Raw genomic sequence first — 18,748 nt, forward strand, 5'->3', positions numbered from 1 at the left:
TATTGAAGAGTGACTGCGCACATGTGGCCACCAATCCAACTAGGAAATTGTCCCCTGATTGTTGGGTTCCCAACAGTTGACCCCCGCACTGACCATGTTTTTATTGTGGTAAACCTAATTGACATGCCATAAATAAAAGTATATTAGCAGAATATCCCTTTAAGTGAGATTTGTTATTGCCTAACACAGTAGAAAATAGGCGTAAGTATTTTGTCTTCTTCACTGCCTGAAGAAGAGACCAACAAAGCCATGAAACAGATCTACTGTACTTATTTTATGGTGGTCTTATATATAAATCTAAATCTGTTATACATTGGATACAACTTCAAACAGTTAGGCAGGGCTATAAAAGGCTGCATCGGAAAAGGGGTCAGTATTCTCAGACCTTCCACTAATACTGATTAAGTGCTACAATGCTTATTTATAGTGGCCTATAAACATGTAAAATCTCTCCTTTTAGAAGTTCTATTTAAAACGTTTTTATTTGGCTGCTAATATTAGCGTAAATGAAGATGCCCATGACTATGGGTGGCCTTTTGGGGAGAGGTGCCTGATGTACGGGGATCTGGCCAAATTATAGTCCATTCAGAGGGAGATGATGCAGTGCACTATTCAATAATTATATGGATGCCATGCTCTATTTTAAAGAAGAGGAGCTCACAGGGACAGGACAAACTCTCTTGGTGCCCAAGGCGGGGGTCTCAAAAAGCTCATCACCACCTTTGGTCCCTGAAGCTTAGTATGATAGTTGTCAAAAGGACAATCTTTCAGTCCATAGCTATCATCCATGATTTACTCCGTAACATGCATGTTTAGCTCTATTCAACATGAATGCTGTGCGTTATGTCCATATGTAGTTGTGCCACTTAGGCCCCAAGCACACGAACGTGCTTTTGCGGCCGCAATTCCCCCGAAAATCCATGGGAGAATTGCAGCCCCATTCATTCCTATGGAGCTATGCACGCGATCTGTGGTTTCCATGGTCCGTGCATTGCCCCGGAGCCCGGACCGCAGAAAGAACGGTACAAGGGGTAGTTGAGGATATAGGCGGTGCCTATGCGTTTCAGACGCAAACTGCGTCCTTACTCTTGGCTTATATCCTCAACTACCCCTTGTACCTTGGAATACTTCATGCCGATTTTAAATTTAATTATGGAATAAAACTTGGAAGGAGTTTCCCTTTTAATCACCACATTTGTCTCAGCGCTGGATCCACTCTCTGTCTCCTTTCGATATTTATGCCGTGTGCCGACACGAGGACCCGAGCGCTACTAGCAGTGTATCTGCATCAAGGTGAGCTGGAGGATTCCTCCCATTTTTTTCTGTCTGTGTCTGTCTGTCTGTCTGACCGTCTGTCTGTCTATCTAACTATCTACCTATCTATCTACTTATCTATCTTTATCAATCTACATGTAAGAAAATATTTTGGAGGGAATCTTAAACTCTGCCTTTTTCTATGTTTGACTGTTGATCTCATTAGCTTCCAAAATCTCACTGAACCTCCAACCGAAATGAACAAATAGGAAACTTTAGGGTTAAATCAAATACATAATTAGAATATGAAACTAAAGGGAGTACAGCTTACACTGCAGACACCATCAAACAATAAAATCACACGGTTCAACATTATGTTTCAGTTTATGGCTTGCTTTAATTATTTATAAATTGGTATGCGGAGATCCGGTACATCAGCTCTGCAAATGCTGCTCGACTGTGGAGGCAAAACCATCTGTAAAACCCACAAACTCTATAAGCATACCTTTACTTTCTAATAAAAAGAGAGAGACAAAAAAGGTTCAGTCATTGATATCTGAGCTGCTGAACCTCTACTGAACAGAAAAATAGATGTACTGCAGAGCAAAAACATTATCCATATATCACAGTAACCGAGCATCTAACTGCATGTGAAATCCTCAGACCCAGGTTTCACTACCTGAAATAATATAATATATAATAATATTTTTTTCATTAAATTCCTACTATGTCTATGAAGGACCAAGGATTACCCTTAAATATACAACATTCTGTTTGCACCAGAGGAAATAAAATAAAGGGATTATCGGCACAAAGTTGTCACACAGATAAAGGTGTCTAGTTTGCAAAACCCAGGATTGTGAGAAGTGGCAGCGGGTGGTCATCTGTTTGGCACCCACCTCTATTAGCCAGAGTAGAGAGCTACTCCAAATAGCAATGAAAAAGTCTGATAGATTTCAATGGGGAAAATGTAATGCTTATTTTCTTATGCATCATTACTAAAGAGGACATGAGCAATTGGTCAGTGTGTTCCTCCACGATAAGAGTTGATTGCAGAACGTCCCTAGAGCAGGATACCCAAACCAGAAAATCTCTATACGCTGGCTATAGACATGCTAGAATAGTCATCTAAAAGACCAATGAGATGACCAATTCCCTTATTAATGTGTACTTTCAGCTCAGCCAAATTTGCATATTACACCATAATGACCCCCCTGGTTACACGAGAGAATAAGACAGATAAAATGTAACCTGACTGAGCCATTTTTCCCTACACAACAGTTATTGGGGAAGAGCAGGCAGTCCCCATAGACTTACTGTAAGATGGATGCCATCTAAAAGCGGTCTTAGTTAAAAAAAAAAAAAAAATTTGTGTAACTTAGACCTAAGAGGTAACAGTTCGTTACCTGAAGTATCTCCTACAAGGTTAATATGTGTCTGAAAAAAAAGCATTTAATCTTATATTTTTATCATCAAGTGCAAAGAACTGCAAATTTGCACATGAATTTAAAGAAATTATAATAAAAAAAAAAATATATATATATATATATATATATATATATATGTCTTCATGTATTAAAGAGGACCTGTCACTAGGCCATTTACAGATACAGGGGCGGACACATTGCCAGTGCACAAAGATCGGCACATGGATCGGTATGGCCGGGCAGCAGACGAAGGGGGGCCCCCTTCCCTCCCTGTGCACTTTCCGCAACTCACTGATCGGGCCCCTTCCTTCACATATGTTATTGATACCATCAATAACATATGTGAAGGAAGGGGGCCTGATCTGTGAGTTGCCGAAAATGCATGGGGTGGGAGGGGGCCCCTCCGTCTGCTGCCCGGCCGCACCGATGTATTACTTAGAAGGCTTTCTCTATCTGGTGGTCTTCGTCACCCAGTAACCCGTGTCACTGTCAGATGCAGTGCAACATCTGACAGTGACGCTCACAAGGTGACCAAGACCACAAGATAGAGTGCGCACCTAGCAAGCTGCATCGCTATCTTCGGACCCGTTATTGAGCCGGGATAGTAGCACTGCTGAAATTAAGCCTCTCAGCCAATCAGTGTTAGGGTTCTTCTTGCTCTGGGACCCGCACCTATCTCTAGAACGGGGCCCCCTAAACTCTGTTCTACCTTTCTCGGCTCCCGCTGCTTTCCGGCCACATCCTCATTAGATGGTCGGGAGTTACAAAACCAGCAAAGCTTGCTGAGCTACGCTGTTTCCGTAACTCCCATAGAAGTTAATGGCAGTTATGGAAACAGGATAGCACGGCAGCTACGCTGCTTCTGTAACTGCCATTCACTTCTATGGGAGTTATGGAAACAGCATACCTCAGTGAGCTGTTTTCCTAACTCCTAACCATCTAATCAGAACAGAGTTTAGGGGGCTCTGTTCTAGAGATAGGTGCGGGTCCCATAGGAGGGACCCATATCTATCGGACTTTTATGGCATATCCTGTGGATATGCCATAAGTGTCCAAGATGGGCAAACCCCTTTAAAGTTTTCACTCACTGTGAGGTCACCATACTTTGGTGGCCTCCATAAGTACTGTATGAGGTGCCACCTCCACTTTACCACCATATACACTTATTTTATTATTAGTTTACTACTTTGGTTATAGTATTTTGCTGTATAAAGTAAGTTTACTTATACTAGTGTATTGGTTATTAGAATTGCAAGTATTTATTTAAAAAATAACAAAAAATAACTTTTCTGTTATCACGTCCTCGGTTAAGCAATATTGCATTCCTATAGGTGAAGTATCGCAAGTTAGTCCTGCTCGATAAGTGACAATGCAATGAGCAAGATAAAGTTATTAGAAGTAAGTTACGTGAGTGTTTTGTGTTATACTCAGTTGTTAAATATGGAAATAATTTGCATTGTTTATGTTTCTTACTTGTGTTATAAACTAGTAATAAAATGTGCAATATAGATTTATATAGTTTTATATGCGCGGGCATGGTTAGGTTATAGGGGGCCCAGGCACCTACTTTGCACAGGGGCCCCTCTGCAGTCTATGTGCGCCTCTGGTCATATAAATTGATATTGGTTAAGACTAAGGAACCAAAACATTATAAATGCACAGTGTAAATGTTTTACAATTCTTCCCTTTATTTGAGATCAACTAAAACGGTAACATTGTAATACAGACCTCTGGGTTCTGCCGCATAGTGCTTTCATGTGGCACTGAATTCCCCCCTAGAAGCATTGCTTCTAGGGGAGAATACCTCCATAAGATGGAATGTGATGAAACATGTCACGTATGAAATTGATGACACACCTAGGTACAGTATGGGCCCCTTGATTTCTATTGGCACTGTATTATGTAACCATTAATTAGTTGTTTTAATCACCCAGATCCATCGGGTATCTAATTTATAACACATTATTTTTTTATAACATAATGTTAAATATTCTATTAATAATACAATACAGATGTAGCAGAGCGGAGAATCTCATCTGCACAACTCATTGTAATATCAAGAAATAATAATGCCATCTAAGATCATTTTTATGCATCATGTGCACATAATAAATAGTTCAATGACCGTTTCAGCTTTGCTCTATCTGTATATGTGAATATGCTATCTAAACCATCTGGATGTCATCCTGTCTGTAAGGTCCAACCTTGGTATATATGAGACATTTGGCTCGGAGAAGTAAAGTCCTGTGTTTAGATATAATACTTCTGTGGATTTTAATTGCACTGTAATCCATTTCCCCAATGCACATCAAAGGCCACACTCCTCTCTTTACTGTGATTTCAATTGCTCTCATCAGCCAGAAAGTTTAAAGCATGATCAAATTTGTTCTTCAATCACTTGAGCCCTGTTAATAAACTATTCTGTATGCTCACTCATCCATCCTAGGATTTTGTAACTTCTTTGAGATGTCTTCAAGAGGAGCATAGAAAGACATCTTTGATTGCAAACAGGCCCTGGGGATAAACTTTATCACCACTTGCTTTAAACCTCCGCAGAGGATAACAGGTGACATGCGCAATCCCCTCCGGCCCACCCTGTTTCCCCACAAAGAGAACTTTGAAACAACAGACAAATAAAATACTACTAATTCTCACAGCATTTTAAGTCTCTCCAGGCGGAGTTACGGCTCTATTGCTTCCTCTATTGAAGTACGGCGCAGGCCTTCATTGAACGACTCCTGGATTAGTTTGTAAAACGTTTTTTTTCCTATGTCAATAGAGACCATGGCACAGCTATAATTGATGGGGTACTTAGAAATAAACTCCTTTACTGCTTAGGATTCCATTAAGAAACTACTGAATAAGAGGACTAAGTGGTTCTTAACAAAGGATGATCTTGAAGCAGGAATTTTGGCTACTATTCATTTCTCCGAGAGATTGTTTATAGCACTTACACCTGGGCATCCTTTGAACGGTGGCATTATAAAATCTAGAGACCTCCTGGATGGTGAAGTACTTACTAGTTCAGTTACCAACATTTATATTCCCAGAAATAGTCCCTAAGTCTCTGAGTTCCCACGGGTCATTGGGACGATGATGTATTTTCCTATTGAATAACTGATCAAACATCTGTGAGGAATCAGTGGCAAATATACTCAGAAATAAAAGCGTAGTGTGCTAAACACAGGAGGACTCCTCACATTCAGGACTATACAACTGACGGAAACGCCACGTTAATCCTTGAATAGATGGCAATCATTTGCTCAATGGGGTTAGAGAACTCACCCTGCTTTAAAAGTTTTAATATGGGTCAAGACAAAAAGAGATATATATATTTATTTGCAGAATACAAAATCTATCTATCATCTATCTATCTATCTATCTATCTATCTATCTATCTATCTATCTATCTATCTATCTATCTATCTATCTATCTATCTATCTATCTATCTATCTATCTATCTATCTATCTATCACATCTGTATGTCTATCTACCTGTTTAAATCCTGTTTTGAATCCTGAGCAGTGATACCGAACTATCTGACAATACAAAAATATGGTATCCACTGTATATAATATATGCATTTATTTGTTAGGTGGGAAGATGGTGGTTTGTTTTATGCAGTACAATGGATGAAATAGCAGGGTCAGGTTTATAAGAAGTAGGAATGTTGATTTTGTCAAGATCAGTTCCATATCACTGCAGGAAAACCTACTGAATTATTTTATCTTAGAAGCTTACCTAAATAGAACAATAATAAGAACACACTTACAAATTATTAAAATACTTAACATTTCTTCTTTGTTCCCCCACTGCCAGCATCTACCTCTCCCGCTCAGTGTTATGGTCTGTACACAATGACGTGTCATTCATAATGATGTCACGTCACGTGACCGTGGCGATCAATTACAGACGGATTATGTAGTGTCACTATGAATTAAGTTTATTACAAACTTTATTATTTTTCTATTTGGGGGTGCTTTAAGGGGTTTTCCTATTGACTAACACATCTATGTAATATATATATATATATATATATATATATATATATATACATATATGTGTGTGTGTGTCAATCTCAACAAATGGATACTTAGATAATTTGCAGAATTGAGGATATAAGAAGCTCTGTAGCTTGGCATGTTTTTATATGTGCAACTGTCTTACTTTGTGTGCAGGAAAATCCAACTTGTTTTATGATGGGTTCCAAAAGTTAATAGTACATATATAACAAGCTGCATCAACAAGGCACTAATTATATATGATCACAGGAATAATCCCATCATTTCATTTTACAGAAAGGAGGTATAAGTGGAGATCACAACACAAGAGGCCCACTGTGCTTCCTCTGAAATAGGGCTGCAGTCTCACAACTAGAACAACATATAATGGAGTTACCAGGGGGCTTTATTACCATGGTCTAATAAGCCGAGAGAAGTAAATTAAAAAATTTATGACTGTATTGTGATAATTAATTTGGCCACATAGAGGGCAGTGCAACCCATTTTCTGCCAAGTATGCTAGCAGTAAGGAATGCCAGGTGCAGAGCCGAGTGTTCATTGACTAACACACTACAAATTCGTGACAATAAAAATAGACAATAGACAAAAGAGTAGAGCAAATGAGTAAAGTCAGAAGGTATCTTCAATGAGACAAATCGATTTTCTGTTAATCGAAAGAAGCCCTATGGAAATAACAATATAGGTCTCGGAGCACAATATAGGTTCCAGATTCCGGCTCGGGTTTCTTAGCAATAACACTCAGGAACATAAGGCCCTTTTACACAGGCCAATGATTGGGTAAATGAGCGTTCATATGAATGCTCGTTCCTGATCATTGCCCTGTGTAAACAGGGCAACAATCAGCCAATGAATGAGCAAAAGCTTGTTGATCGGCTGATCGAATTGTTTATGCAGCAGAAAATATTATCGTTGTCGACAGCACATCTCACTGTGTGAACAGGGAGACATGCTGCCAACATGATGGAAATGCATGCTGACGAGCAAGCGGAGTAACGATCGCTCGTACCCATACATTACTTATAATAGCTCCTTGTGAAAGGAGCAAACGAGCCCTAATCAACTGCTGTCTCGTTATTACGGCCAAAATTGGCTGTGTTAAAGGACCCTTAGTCTGTACATAAAAGTCTCAAAATTCGTAAAATTTACACAATCACATAGAGAGTTATCGCAAGATTAATTGACGGGTCCTGACTGTAGACTATCAGGTTTTAGTTTATCATGAGTCCTTGCTGCTGCTTCGGTTCAGTGTCTGTCAACGCCGCTTGCTCTCCTCCTCTTCCTGACTATGGAAGCCTGTGTTGGTGAGCAGTCTTCAGAAGGCAAAGGTCCCCTGGACTCTGAGACTTTTGCCTTCTGTGGACTTCTGACCAACACATGAATTCATAGTCATAAATTGGAAAGAGGTGCGGGCTGTTGACAGACACTGAACTGGAGCAGCAGAAAGGACTCGTGACAAACTAAACCTGATAAACCTACATTCGGGAGAAGTAAATTAATCTTGCGATAACTCTCAATGTGATTGTGGAATTTTTATAAATTGTAGAGACTTTTCTGTACAAGCGGGAATTTATTAAGACTAGCATTTAAAAAGCGGGATTAGGACGTGTCCGATTTATTAAGCGACGCACGTCAGTATGTGCTATAGGCTGCTCTACAGGTGCGGCAAGCTCGCCATCCCTTTCCCTTTTGTGTCTTCCTTGTCTTCCCCTGTTACTTCAAACTTAACCTCGGTTGTTTTTATTGTGGGTCCCCTACTTACATCACAGTCCTAGGCCCTGATTGGTCAGCTGGGCTTAGTTTGTTAAATTCGGTGAATCTCTGCCCAGCTATGCATCAGAAAGTCAAATGTACGGCAGCTAATTATAGCAATTTTTTGGGGAGCGGAATTCGACACACTTTCCGCTAAACCCCACCCACTTTTAGAAAAGTGTCGGGGGCGGTGGAAAAACTGAAAAAAAAAATACAAAAATTTGCACAAGTAAGGCATGCGCCAGAATGTGCTAGTTTTTTTTTATGCCATAATTCTGGTGCACAGACCTTAATACTTTCCCCCTAATTTCCTAAAAGTATATTTTTCCTTAAAAGTGCTCAAACCAGTATAAATTTGTAACCAGTAATGCCTGAGAGGTGGAATTAGATGTGCACGCTATTCGATACATTGAGTTGTACAATTGACATCAGGTTGCACTAAAGTTACAGATCTCTCCAACTCTAGAGCCTATCCGCTCTTATGCGAGAGCTGCACTTCAGTAGGACGGAAGCAGAAATGAAGTTCTGCAAAGGTTGTACAACTTAGAAAAAGTTAAGAGGATAAGGAATATTTTGACTTGAATATGAATACATGGTTGCAAGTATCATGCATCAAGAAATACAATCAAATAGGTGTAATAGAACCCACTTAACAGCTCCTTAAACTCTTGATCGATCGGGCAGAACTTAAAGGTGTTTCATGGCTTAAACTAGGCTAAGGCTTCGTTCACATCTTCGTCAGTGTCCCGTTCTCACGTACCGTCGGAGCTTCCTGTCAGAACGGGACCCTGACTGAAACAGACGGAAACCTTAGGTTTCCGTTTGCATCACCATTGATTTCAATGGTGACGGATCCGGTGCCAATGGCTTCCGTTTGTCTCAAATGCGCAAGGTTTACGTCGTTTTGATGCAATCAATTGCGTAATCGACTACGGTATTGATTCCGTCAAAATGACGGAACCCTGGCTCAACTGAGACAAATGGAAATTGGCATTGGCACTGGATCCATCACCATTGAAATCAATGGCGATGCAAACGGAAATCTATAGTTTCCGTTTGTTTCAGTCAGGGTCCCGTTCTGACAGGAATCTCCAACGGAACGTCAGAACGGGACACTGACGAAGATGTGAATGAAGCCTTAGCTCCAATAATAGACAGCCCCAAGGACAAAATTGACACTGGATGAAAGCAACCATATATCTAATCTAATAGAAGCCCGTTAATGATAAGAATACAGTGCATATAAAATAGTGTATTACTTTTTATTAAAGTGTAAGTAAACTTTCAGAAAACTTCTGACATGTCATAGTGACACGTCCGAAGTTTTGATCGGTAGGGGTCTGAGCTCTGAGACCCAAAACGATCGCTAAAACAAAGCTGCAGAAGCGCTTGGGTGGGTGATGAGCCGCTTAGTATCTGATTGGCTTTTCTCGGAAAGCCGAGAAATTGGTGTACAGGCTCATAGTCTTTCTATTGAGTCTGTACACCGTTACCTCGGCTTTCTTAGAAAAGTCGAGCAGAAACTAAGCAGCTCATCAGTCACTCGAGCACTTCTGCCTCTTTGTTTTATCAATCGGCGGGGGTCTCAGTGCTCGGACCTCCACTGATCAAAACTTCAGACATGTCACAAGTTTTCTTAAAGTTTAGTAACCCTTTAACCTTATAATGAGACATGAGAAGTCCTGGGGCCATTCAGTGGATGTTTGTACACCTCTAACATAGTGTTAAGGGGAATCTGAAGTCTGTCTTTGTTTTGGTGCTGAATTAAATTTAATATTTGTGTTTCAATAAATTAAATATATGTAAGACTAGTGTCCCTTGTACATTTATATAGTTCAGAACTCATCTATTCTTTGTACGAATAAAAAGTTATTTAAACTCCTATCAGTGAATTATATATTGACATCACCTATATTGGACTATGGATGATAAGGAGTGAATTGAGGAAAATATTTGTAAACCATGCTAGAAGTAGCAACAAATTGAATTATAATGAAAGCGTGTCAGAACTGTAAATAAAATACATAAAAAAAATTCTAAATTCCAGTAAGTCAATACATTTTCTCTAATTATATACATTTCTTGTAGAAATACAATAAACCAATGAGTGAAAATAAGTAAATGTCTCAACTATATACATATACAATTGTAGCAGAGTGCAGTTTGTTATTTAGCAATTTGTAATTGGTGCTTTTATATAGACAGAAGGTAAACTTACAACATTGTCTTAACTCAGGGAGATGCAGGGCAGAACTGAAGGGCAGTGCCCCCAACCAGGAGCCTCTCTCAGGCCTCTCTCTGTAACTCTCAGGCCCCCAACATGTGGCTCCCTAGCTGTTTACACCTACAGATATTATTTTGCTCTAGTGACATCAGAGAAGCATTACTAGAACTTGGTAAATCATTAGCAGGAAACACTAGGGCAATATTACTTTTCCCTTTTAAAATTAAGTGCGTTTCAACGCAACCTGTCAAATTTGAAAGTGGCCTGTGACCTACAAAAGGTTGGGCACATCTGCTACAGGGGGTGCAGAAGGTACCAAATGGGAGACCAGTACACTAAATGATGCATGTTAATTTTGGGCTCTGTTGATTTAGCATGGGGGCTCAGGAGCTACAAGTTAAGCTGCAAAAATTATATAGTTCCAAAAAGTGAAATGACATGAGCTCTGCTACATATCGTACATATAAATATATCTATAGAGATATCTCTCTTTCTCTCTATATATCTATCTATCGATCGATCGATAGATAGAGATATAGATAGATATATATATAAAACAATATATCTCACAGCTCTCTTGGTGAAAAGGTAAAAAAATGCAGTGAATTATTCAACCATTATGGTGCAACGTTTCAATCCCACATTGGAACCTTTTTCAAGCATACATATATATATTTTTTTACTATCTATGCGGTAGATACAGATTAGATACATCAATGACTTACCAGTTTCGCTATCAGACTTGTTCTCATGCTCTGTGTCAGTCAGTGTCAGGGCTGAGTTGGAACGACTGGAGAGACAGGAACTGCGTCCGGATTTCACTCCCCTTCCCCAAAGTCTCATTGCATGTTCTGGAGACATGACCCCTTCATTTTCAGGCTCAGCATCTGAACCTGCACTGATAGAGTAACCTCGGTGTGGAAGCCCCATGTCTGCACAAAATGCCAGTCCCCGACGAGATGCTGGTTCACAGATGCCTAGCTGCCTCAAGGTGAAGTTCTGCCCTGAGAGGGGGAAGGATAAATAAATAGAAAGAAAGAGAGAAAGAAGAAACAGAATAATGTTAGTTACTGTTTTCCTAAAACCTGTGATCTACAAATTGCCTTCAATGTTAAACTTTCTCAAGTATCAAACATGGTATTTTGAGATTTATATGTTAAGGTCAAGTAGATTCTTTTGTCACCGGCACTTTGCAGGTTTTGGGTTGCATTCTTTATGATGTCAACCACTTTAAGAATTTAAGAATGTCTCTCAGGTGTCAAGAGAGACCAAAACAGCAAAAAAGCAAAGCACGGTCAATGCAACACATGAAAAGAAATCATTGACAGGCCTCTGCTTTATACGAGCGCAGAAGTAGAAGAAAGGGAGATGGAAGTGGTTTGTTACAATGATAGCCCACTTGTCAGAATGTAACAGTGCATTATGATTATGATTATTATTTAACAGTGATAAAAAGATGCATGAGGAGCATGATATTGTATACTGGAATGAGGTAGCAAAAATATATATTATGTATCTTCGTAAATCTACTTTCAGGGTCACCACGGCAAAATGGTCAGGTCTCAATTAAAAATTAATTAATAACTAATATTAATGTCATAACACAATATCTACTCAGTGCATTAGTGTTAGGGTATGTTCACACGCACTAATTACGGACGTAAATCGGGCGTTTTTGCCCCGAATTACGTCCGAAAATAGCGCCTCAATAGCGTTGACAAACATCTGCCCATTGAAAGCAATGGGCAGACGTTTGTCTGTTCACACGAGGCGTATATTTACGTGCCGCTGTCAAATGACGGTGTGTAAATAGACGCCCGCATCAAAGAAGTGACCTGTCACTTCTTTGGCCATAATTGGAGCCGTTATTCATTGACTCCAATGAATAGCAGCGCCAATTACGTCCGTAATGGATGCGGCGTTCAAGCGCCTGCACATGCCGTTATGGCTGAAATTACGGGGATGTTCTCAGGCGGAAACATCCCCGTAATTTCAGCCGTTACGGACGCTGTCGTGTGAACATACCCTTAGGGTATGTTCACACGACAGCGTCCGTAACGGCTGAAATTACAGGGATGTTTTTAGGAGGAAACATCCCCGTAATTTCAGCCGTAACGGCATGTGCAGGCGCTTGAACGCCGCATCCATTACGGACGTAATTGGCGCTGCTATTCATTGGAGTCAATGAATAACGGCTCCAATGACGCCCAAAGAAGTGAAAGGTCACTTCTTTGACGCGGGCGTCAATTTACGCGCCGTCATTTGACAGCGGCGCGTAAATATACGCCTCGTGTGAACAGACAAATGTCAGCCCATTGCTTTCAATGGGCAGATGTTTGTCAACGCTATCGAGGCGCATTTTTCGGACGTAATTCGGGGCATAAAAACGCCCGAATTACGTCCGTAATTAGTGCGTGTGAACATACCCTCAGTGTAGCCGTATATAAACATTCTTGTGATGGATGCTAATTATACAAAACAGGTAAGAAAAGCTGATGGGCTAGGAAGAATCCTATTATACTCCGATGAAACATGCATTATTAAGTGCTTGCCTTTTACGTGCACCTCCCTATATCGTCAATAATGATGAATAACATGTTATATTCATTGTTATTGTAAATTGCAATAAAATACTGAAACATACAAACATCATCTAAATCTGGAGTCACATTGTCAGATTGTACCACTCCCAAGGGCCGCAATAAAGCTTAAAGGCACTCCAGAGAGGCAGAGTGAAGGTGGCCACACATAGGCAACTATCTCCATTGTATTTTATGAGAGTAACTCCCATAAACTGCAATGAAGAGAGCCACATTCATGCGTAGCCACATTTCCGCCTCATCTCTTTATCTCTGAGGAGTGCCTAACAGAGAGCTGTCCAGAAAAATGGGGTGCCGGGAGGCCACACATAATGGCAACATAGGCCACATGTGCCCCCGGGTCGCAGGTTGTACACCCATAAGCTATATAGTTAAAGAGACAAAAAAAAAAAAAAGACTGGCACTGCACGTCACTCACCAAACTTAAACTCCGTTAAAACAACAGCCGTCACACGGATGCATGTATTTTAATCGGGCCATTCACGCGGCTGTTGTTTCAATGGACTGAAAATGGTTGAAAAATAGTCTATAGGGATCCGTGAAAATGGAACCCACACGAGGGCACCTCGGATGTGAAAAACTTCAGGTTTTTCAGGTCCGAGTTTTCCCACGTTCATGTGAATCTGGCCTTAAGGAATTCTGTGCAGAAATTTGGCAGGATTTACAGTAGCCACAAAGTAGATGAGATTTTAAAAATCTCATGCCCACGCTGCGGAAAAAAAATGCAGCGAAAACGTAGATAAATTGACCTGCGGTGTGGAATTTATATCCACCACATGTTAATTTATGCTGCATTTTCATTGCTTTTCTGTTGTGGGTTTTCCCCATTGACTTCAATGTGAATGCAAAACCCACAACAAATCGCCACGTGTTGCGACTTTATTCCGTCGCAAAAATCACAACTCAGAAAAAAAAAAGTTCGTACTTACCCAGAACTCCCTGCTTCTTCCTCCAGTCTGGCCTCCTGGGATGACGTTTCATCCCATGTGATACAAGTAATAAATCACGTAAAGAATTAGAAACAGTTTCTTTTTTGCAGACAATTGTATTTTTCGTTAGTGGAAAAAATGTATACAAAAAAACTGACTTTCTTTTAGTGTGTATAGATAAAAATGTATTACCCAATGTGCTAGAGTCCATCAGAAGCTCCAGTTAGACATCTCTTTTCCCGGATAGTTTCATTCTAGGACTTCAGCAGAGAAAACACACGTGGAAGAACAGTCAGCGTCTTCCTACTCCTGGTGCCCATGTACGACGTTTCAGGGGTCCGCCAACTTTGAGAAAGGGGACAGCCCCCCGAAACATCGCACCAGGCATAGCACCACGTGTGTTTTCTCTGCCGAAGTCCTAGAATGAAACTGAGCTTCTGGTGGCATATTGGGTGATACATCATTTTTTCCACTAATGAAAAATACAATTGTCTGCAAAAAATAAACAGTTTCTAATTTTTTACGTTCTTAATACATATATTACGTTTATTAGAGATATAGAAAGCTTCTCTTGAAGCACGCAACACCCGTTTGCTTGCCTTAATAAGGTCTATAAATCACTTTGCTCTCATCAATATTTGGTTTCATCCCATGTGACCACCGCAGCCAATCACAGGCTACAGCGGTCACATGTGCTGCAGCGTCATCCTGGGAGGCCAGAGTCAACGTCAAAGGAGGGACGCGTTACCATGACAATGGGCGCGGTAAGTATAAAAAAAAATTTTTCTACTGCAGCCTATTTGACCTGTGGGAACCTGACCTAAAGCCATCTTGCGTGTAATCACTCTTTGTCAAGACCCTGGCATCTCATGAAATGCCACCTTCTTATATACAAACATTACAACTTTAAATATACAAATTACAAAAGTTAGGAACAGGGCCGGCGTTAGCACCCGGCGAACCCGGGCAATTGCCGTGGCCCACTACCCTTGGGGGGGCCCAATCGGCTACCGGGTGCTGAAGCTGCTGTCGTCACGCCATCACTGTCCATATATGAACAGTGATGTCAGGAGGAGAGGGGTCCCAGGCAGAGCGCTAGCGGCTCTGCTCTGAAACTCTGTCTCTGGGGAAGCCCCTGATATCACTGTCCATATATGGACAGTGATGTCAGGAGGAGAGGAGTCCCAGGCAAAGCGCTAGAAGCACCGATTTACTCACAGCACAGACCGGAGGAGAAGGATCCTCCACCCATCATGGGAACGGGGATAGGTAAGTAATTATGTTATTATTTTTCTATTAGGCATTATGGGGCATTATACTGTGTGGGGCAGCTATGGGGGCCATTATACTGCATAGGGCATTATACTGTGGGGGCTGCTGTGGGGCAATATACTGTGGTGGCAGCTATGGGAGGCATTATACTGTGTGGGGGCAGCTATGGAGAGCATTATACTGTGTGGGAGCACCTATGGGGGGCATTATACTGTGTGGGGGCAGCTATGGGGGCATTATACTGTGTGGAACAGCTATTGGGGCATTATACTGTGGGGCAGCTATGGGGGTACTATGCTGCATGGGGACAGCTATGGGGCATTATGCTTCATGGTGGTATTTGTTTGGGCATTGTACTGCATGGGGGCATCTGTGTGGGCATTATACTTTATGGGGCATCTGTGTGGGCATTATACTGTATGGGAGCATCTGTGTGGGCATTATAATGTATGGAGCATCTGTGTGGGCATTATACTGTATGGGGGCATCTGTGTGGTCATTATACGGTATGGGGCATCTGTGTGGGCTTTATACTGAATGGGGCATATGTGTGGGTATTATACTGTATGGTGGAAGCTATGGGGGCATTATACTGTGTGGGGGCACCATGGGAGCATGATACTGTGTGGGCTGAACCGAGTGTGTATAGGCGGGTAATGGGTGGGATTAGAGGCGTGACTTAAAAGAAAAAAAATGTTGCTGTGCGCCGCATCAATTGTCCCTCTTTGTGATGCTTGAAAGTATATAGCATTTTCTACAGGGAGGGCTGCATAGCACTGTATGGGGAGGCTGTATAGCCCTGTCTTCAGGGGGTGCTGTATCATACTGTCTACAGGGGGGTCTGTATAGTACTGTCTACAGGGGGGCTGTATAGCACAATCTACAGGGGGTTCTGTATAGTACTGTCTACAGGGGGGTCTGTATAGTACTGTCTACAGGGTGGGCTGTATAGCACTGTCTATAGGGGGGCTGTATGGCACTGTCTACAGAAAGGGCTGTATGGTACTGTCTACAGGGGGGGCTGTATAGTACTGTTTACAGGGGGGCTGTATAGTACTGTCTACAGGAGGGCTGTTTAACACTGTATGGGTGGCTGTATAGCCCTGTCTACAGGGTGTGCTGCATAGCGCTGTCTACAGGGTGCGCTGCATAGCGCTGTCTACAGGGAGGGCTGTATAGTACTGTTTACAGGGGGGGCTATATAGTACTGTCTACAGAGGGGCTGTATAGTACTGTCTACAGGGGGGCTGTATAGCACTGCATGGGGAGGCTGTATAGCCCTGTCTACAGGGGGCGCTGTATAGCACTGTCTACAGGGGGTGCTGTATAGCACTGTATAGAGGGGGGCTGTATGGCACTATTTACAGGGGGCACCATCTACAAGGGCGGGCTGTGCGTGGCACCCAGGGGAGGGTGCCCCATTCAAAAGTTTGCTATGGGGCCCAGTGTTTCCTAGTTGCGCCCCTGTATAGATAGATAGATAGATAGATAGATAGATAGATAGATAGATAGATAGATAGATAGATAGCAAGGGTTTTAACCAGGTTTTAGAGAGCAATGTAGCAGGTTCATCTGTTTGGACTTGATATATAATTCTGGATTGTAGAGAAAAGTTCTTCATGGTGGAGGAATTTGTGACAAATTGGTGCCACATGCAACATTTTCTATGAAAGTACAAACAACTGTCCCGCACTATACACATGATCAGAACAGTTAGGGCATGTTTTGACGTGGCGGAATATGGTGCTGCAAATTATGCAATGAATCTGCACAAACATTTGCACATTTGACAGGTAATTCAGACGTTGCGGATTTCACAGCGGATTTGCCACAGATTTCAGCCTTTGCATTGCAGTGAAAATCCTCTGCTTCTCCGCTGGCAGCCATGCATGCTGTGGAATTAAAATTCTGTACTGCAGCCTATTTTCCGCAATGGCTTTTTCGGCAACGTGCGCACTAAAGTTACCTTAAAAGCTATAGAAAATAATGGAAAAAAGTCTGCTGAAGATTTCCACTGCGGACTGTATGCAGCGGAATTCCACAGGAATTCTGCCAAGTCTGAACATGCCCTTATAGATTTTTCTTTATATTTCTGCAACATTTCAGGTTCATAATCAAACATAAAGCTTGCAGCAAATTCTGCTATATCCATGTGTTGATTTTTGTATGTAAGTTTTGTGCCATTTCATATAACACTGTATAAATATACCTAGAATGTATATTGTCAAGAAAGATATATTTTTATTGTTTGCAAATGTACTTAAACGGAAATTTATAATAAACCGTCTGGAGAAATAGGAAGCGAAATCTGCATTGCTCCGGTGTGCACTATAATCCTGTAAACCATTCTGCTAGCATACTGCATAAAAACTATACATGGTGAAAATAAATAGAGAAATCTGTTGGTTCAAAAGATATTTATCTTCTGCATTTGTATTATTTTAATCAACTACATAATCCTGCCAGACGTTTTCTGTTTTGTTAAAGAAAACTGTATTTTAATGTATTAGAGGGAAAACAGCAATACATCCGGCTGGCAACAGAATCAATCTTTGCCTGCATTGTGTCATATGGTGCTTATAATGGAAACTGCACACGCCTATGTTTGTCTAACATGGTAAAGCAGCACAAGCTGTTCAATCCTCCCTGTGCCATGCGGTTTAACTGCACGCAGTCGCCCCAAGACTGGATTTACCAACTCTCCTTAACTTATTCACACTCACATCCTCCATCCAGCACGTGGTTTTCCCATGTCCACCAAGGGCTTCTGATTATGTTAGGAAACATCTCTATCAATATGGAAAGTAATGCACAGGCGGGACCATGAGTGACAGCTCGCCTTCCTATGCAGTAGCCAGAGTTCCTATTATCCACTACATCTGACGTTTATCGCTTCGCCTTGTCTCGTCAATTTTAACCAGTGTCATGTCATAAGCTGACAGGCGTGTGAATCTAGCCAACTCTCTTTTGCAATGCTTTAAAAATTCATTTTTTTTACTCTTGCAAAAAAAAAAAAACTTTTAGCATTTTTTTGTGCCTTAATCTCGTGAAATTAACAATTACACATACTGCACATACTGCACATACTTCACAATAACTTAATGAGATGTCTCATTTTTAAGTTCTGTTCAAAATATTGTAATGTGTACGAGTAACCCTCGACATACAGTTGTAGTGGATTTGATTACGTGATTTAACACAGAACATCATATCTCAATGTGCTTATTATAGGACTGCATGTAAGGCTACTGTTATCATTAAAATAAATAG

General features: G+C 41.1%; 1 protein-coding gene across 13 annotated transcripts in view; it reads right to left on the bottom strand.

Moving 5' to 3' along the window:
• TENM3 (teneurin transmembrane protein 3) overlaps positions 1-18,748 on the bottom strand; it is a 1,030,160-nt gene that overhangs the window by 679,040 nt on the left and 332,372 nt on the right. For all 13 annotated transcript variants that reach the window (XM_075860221.1, XM_075860218.1, XM_075860216.1 and 10 more), the window contains exon 4: positions 11,403-11,681. In XM_075860221.1, the coding sequence (XP_075716336.1) occupies positions 11,403-11,681 (279 nt within the window). The remainder of the gene's footprint in view (positions 1-11,402; positions 11,682-18,748) is intronic.

The sequence above is a fragment of the Rhinoderma darwinii genome, chromosome 1 (assembly GCF_050947455.1).
Source record: "Rhinoderma darwinii isolate aRhiDar2 chromosome 1, aRhiDar2.hap1, whole genome shotgun sequence".
Taxonomy (NCBI): Eukaryota; Metazoa; Chordata; class Amphibia; order Anura; family Rhinodermatidae; genus Rhinoderma; species Rhinoderma darwinii.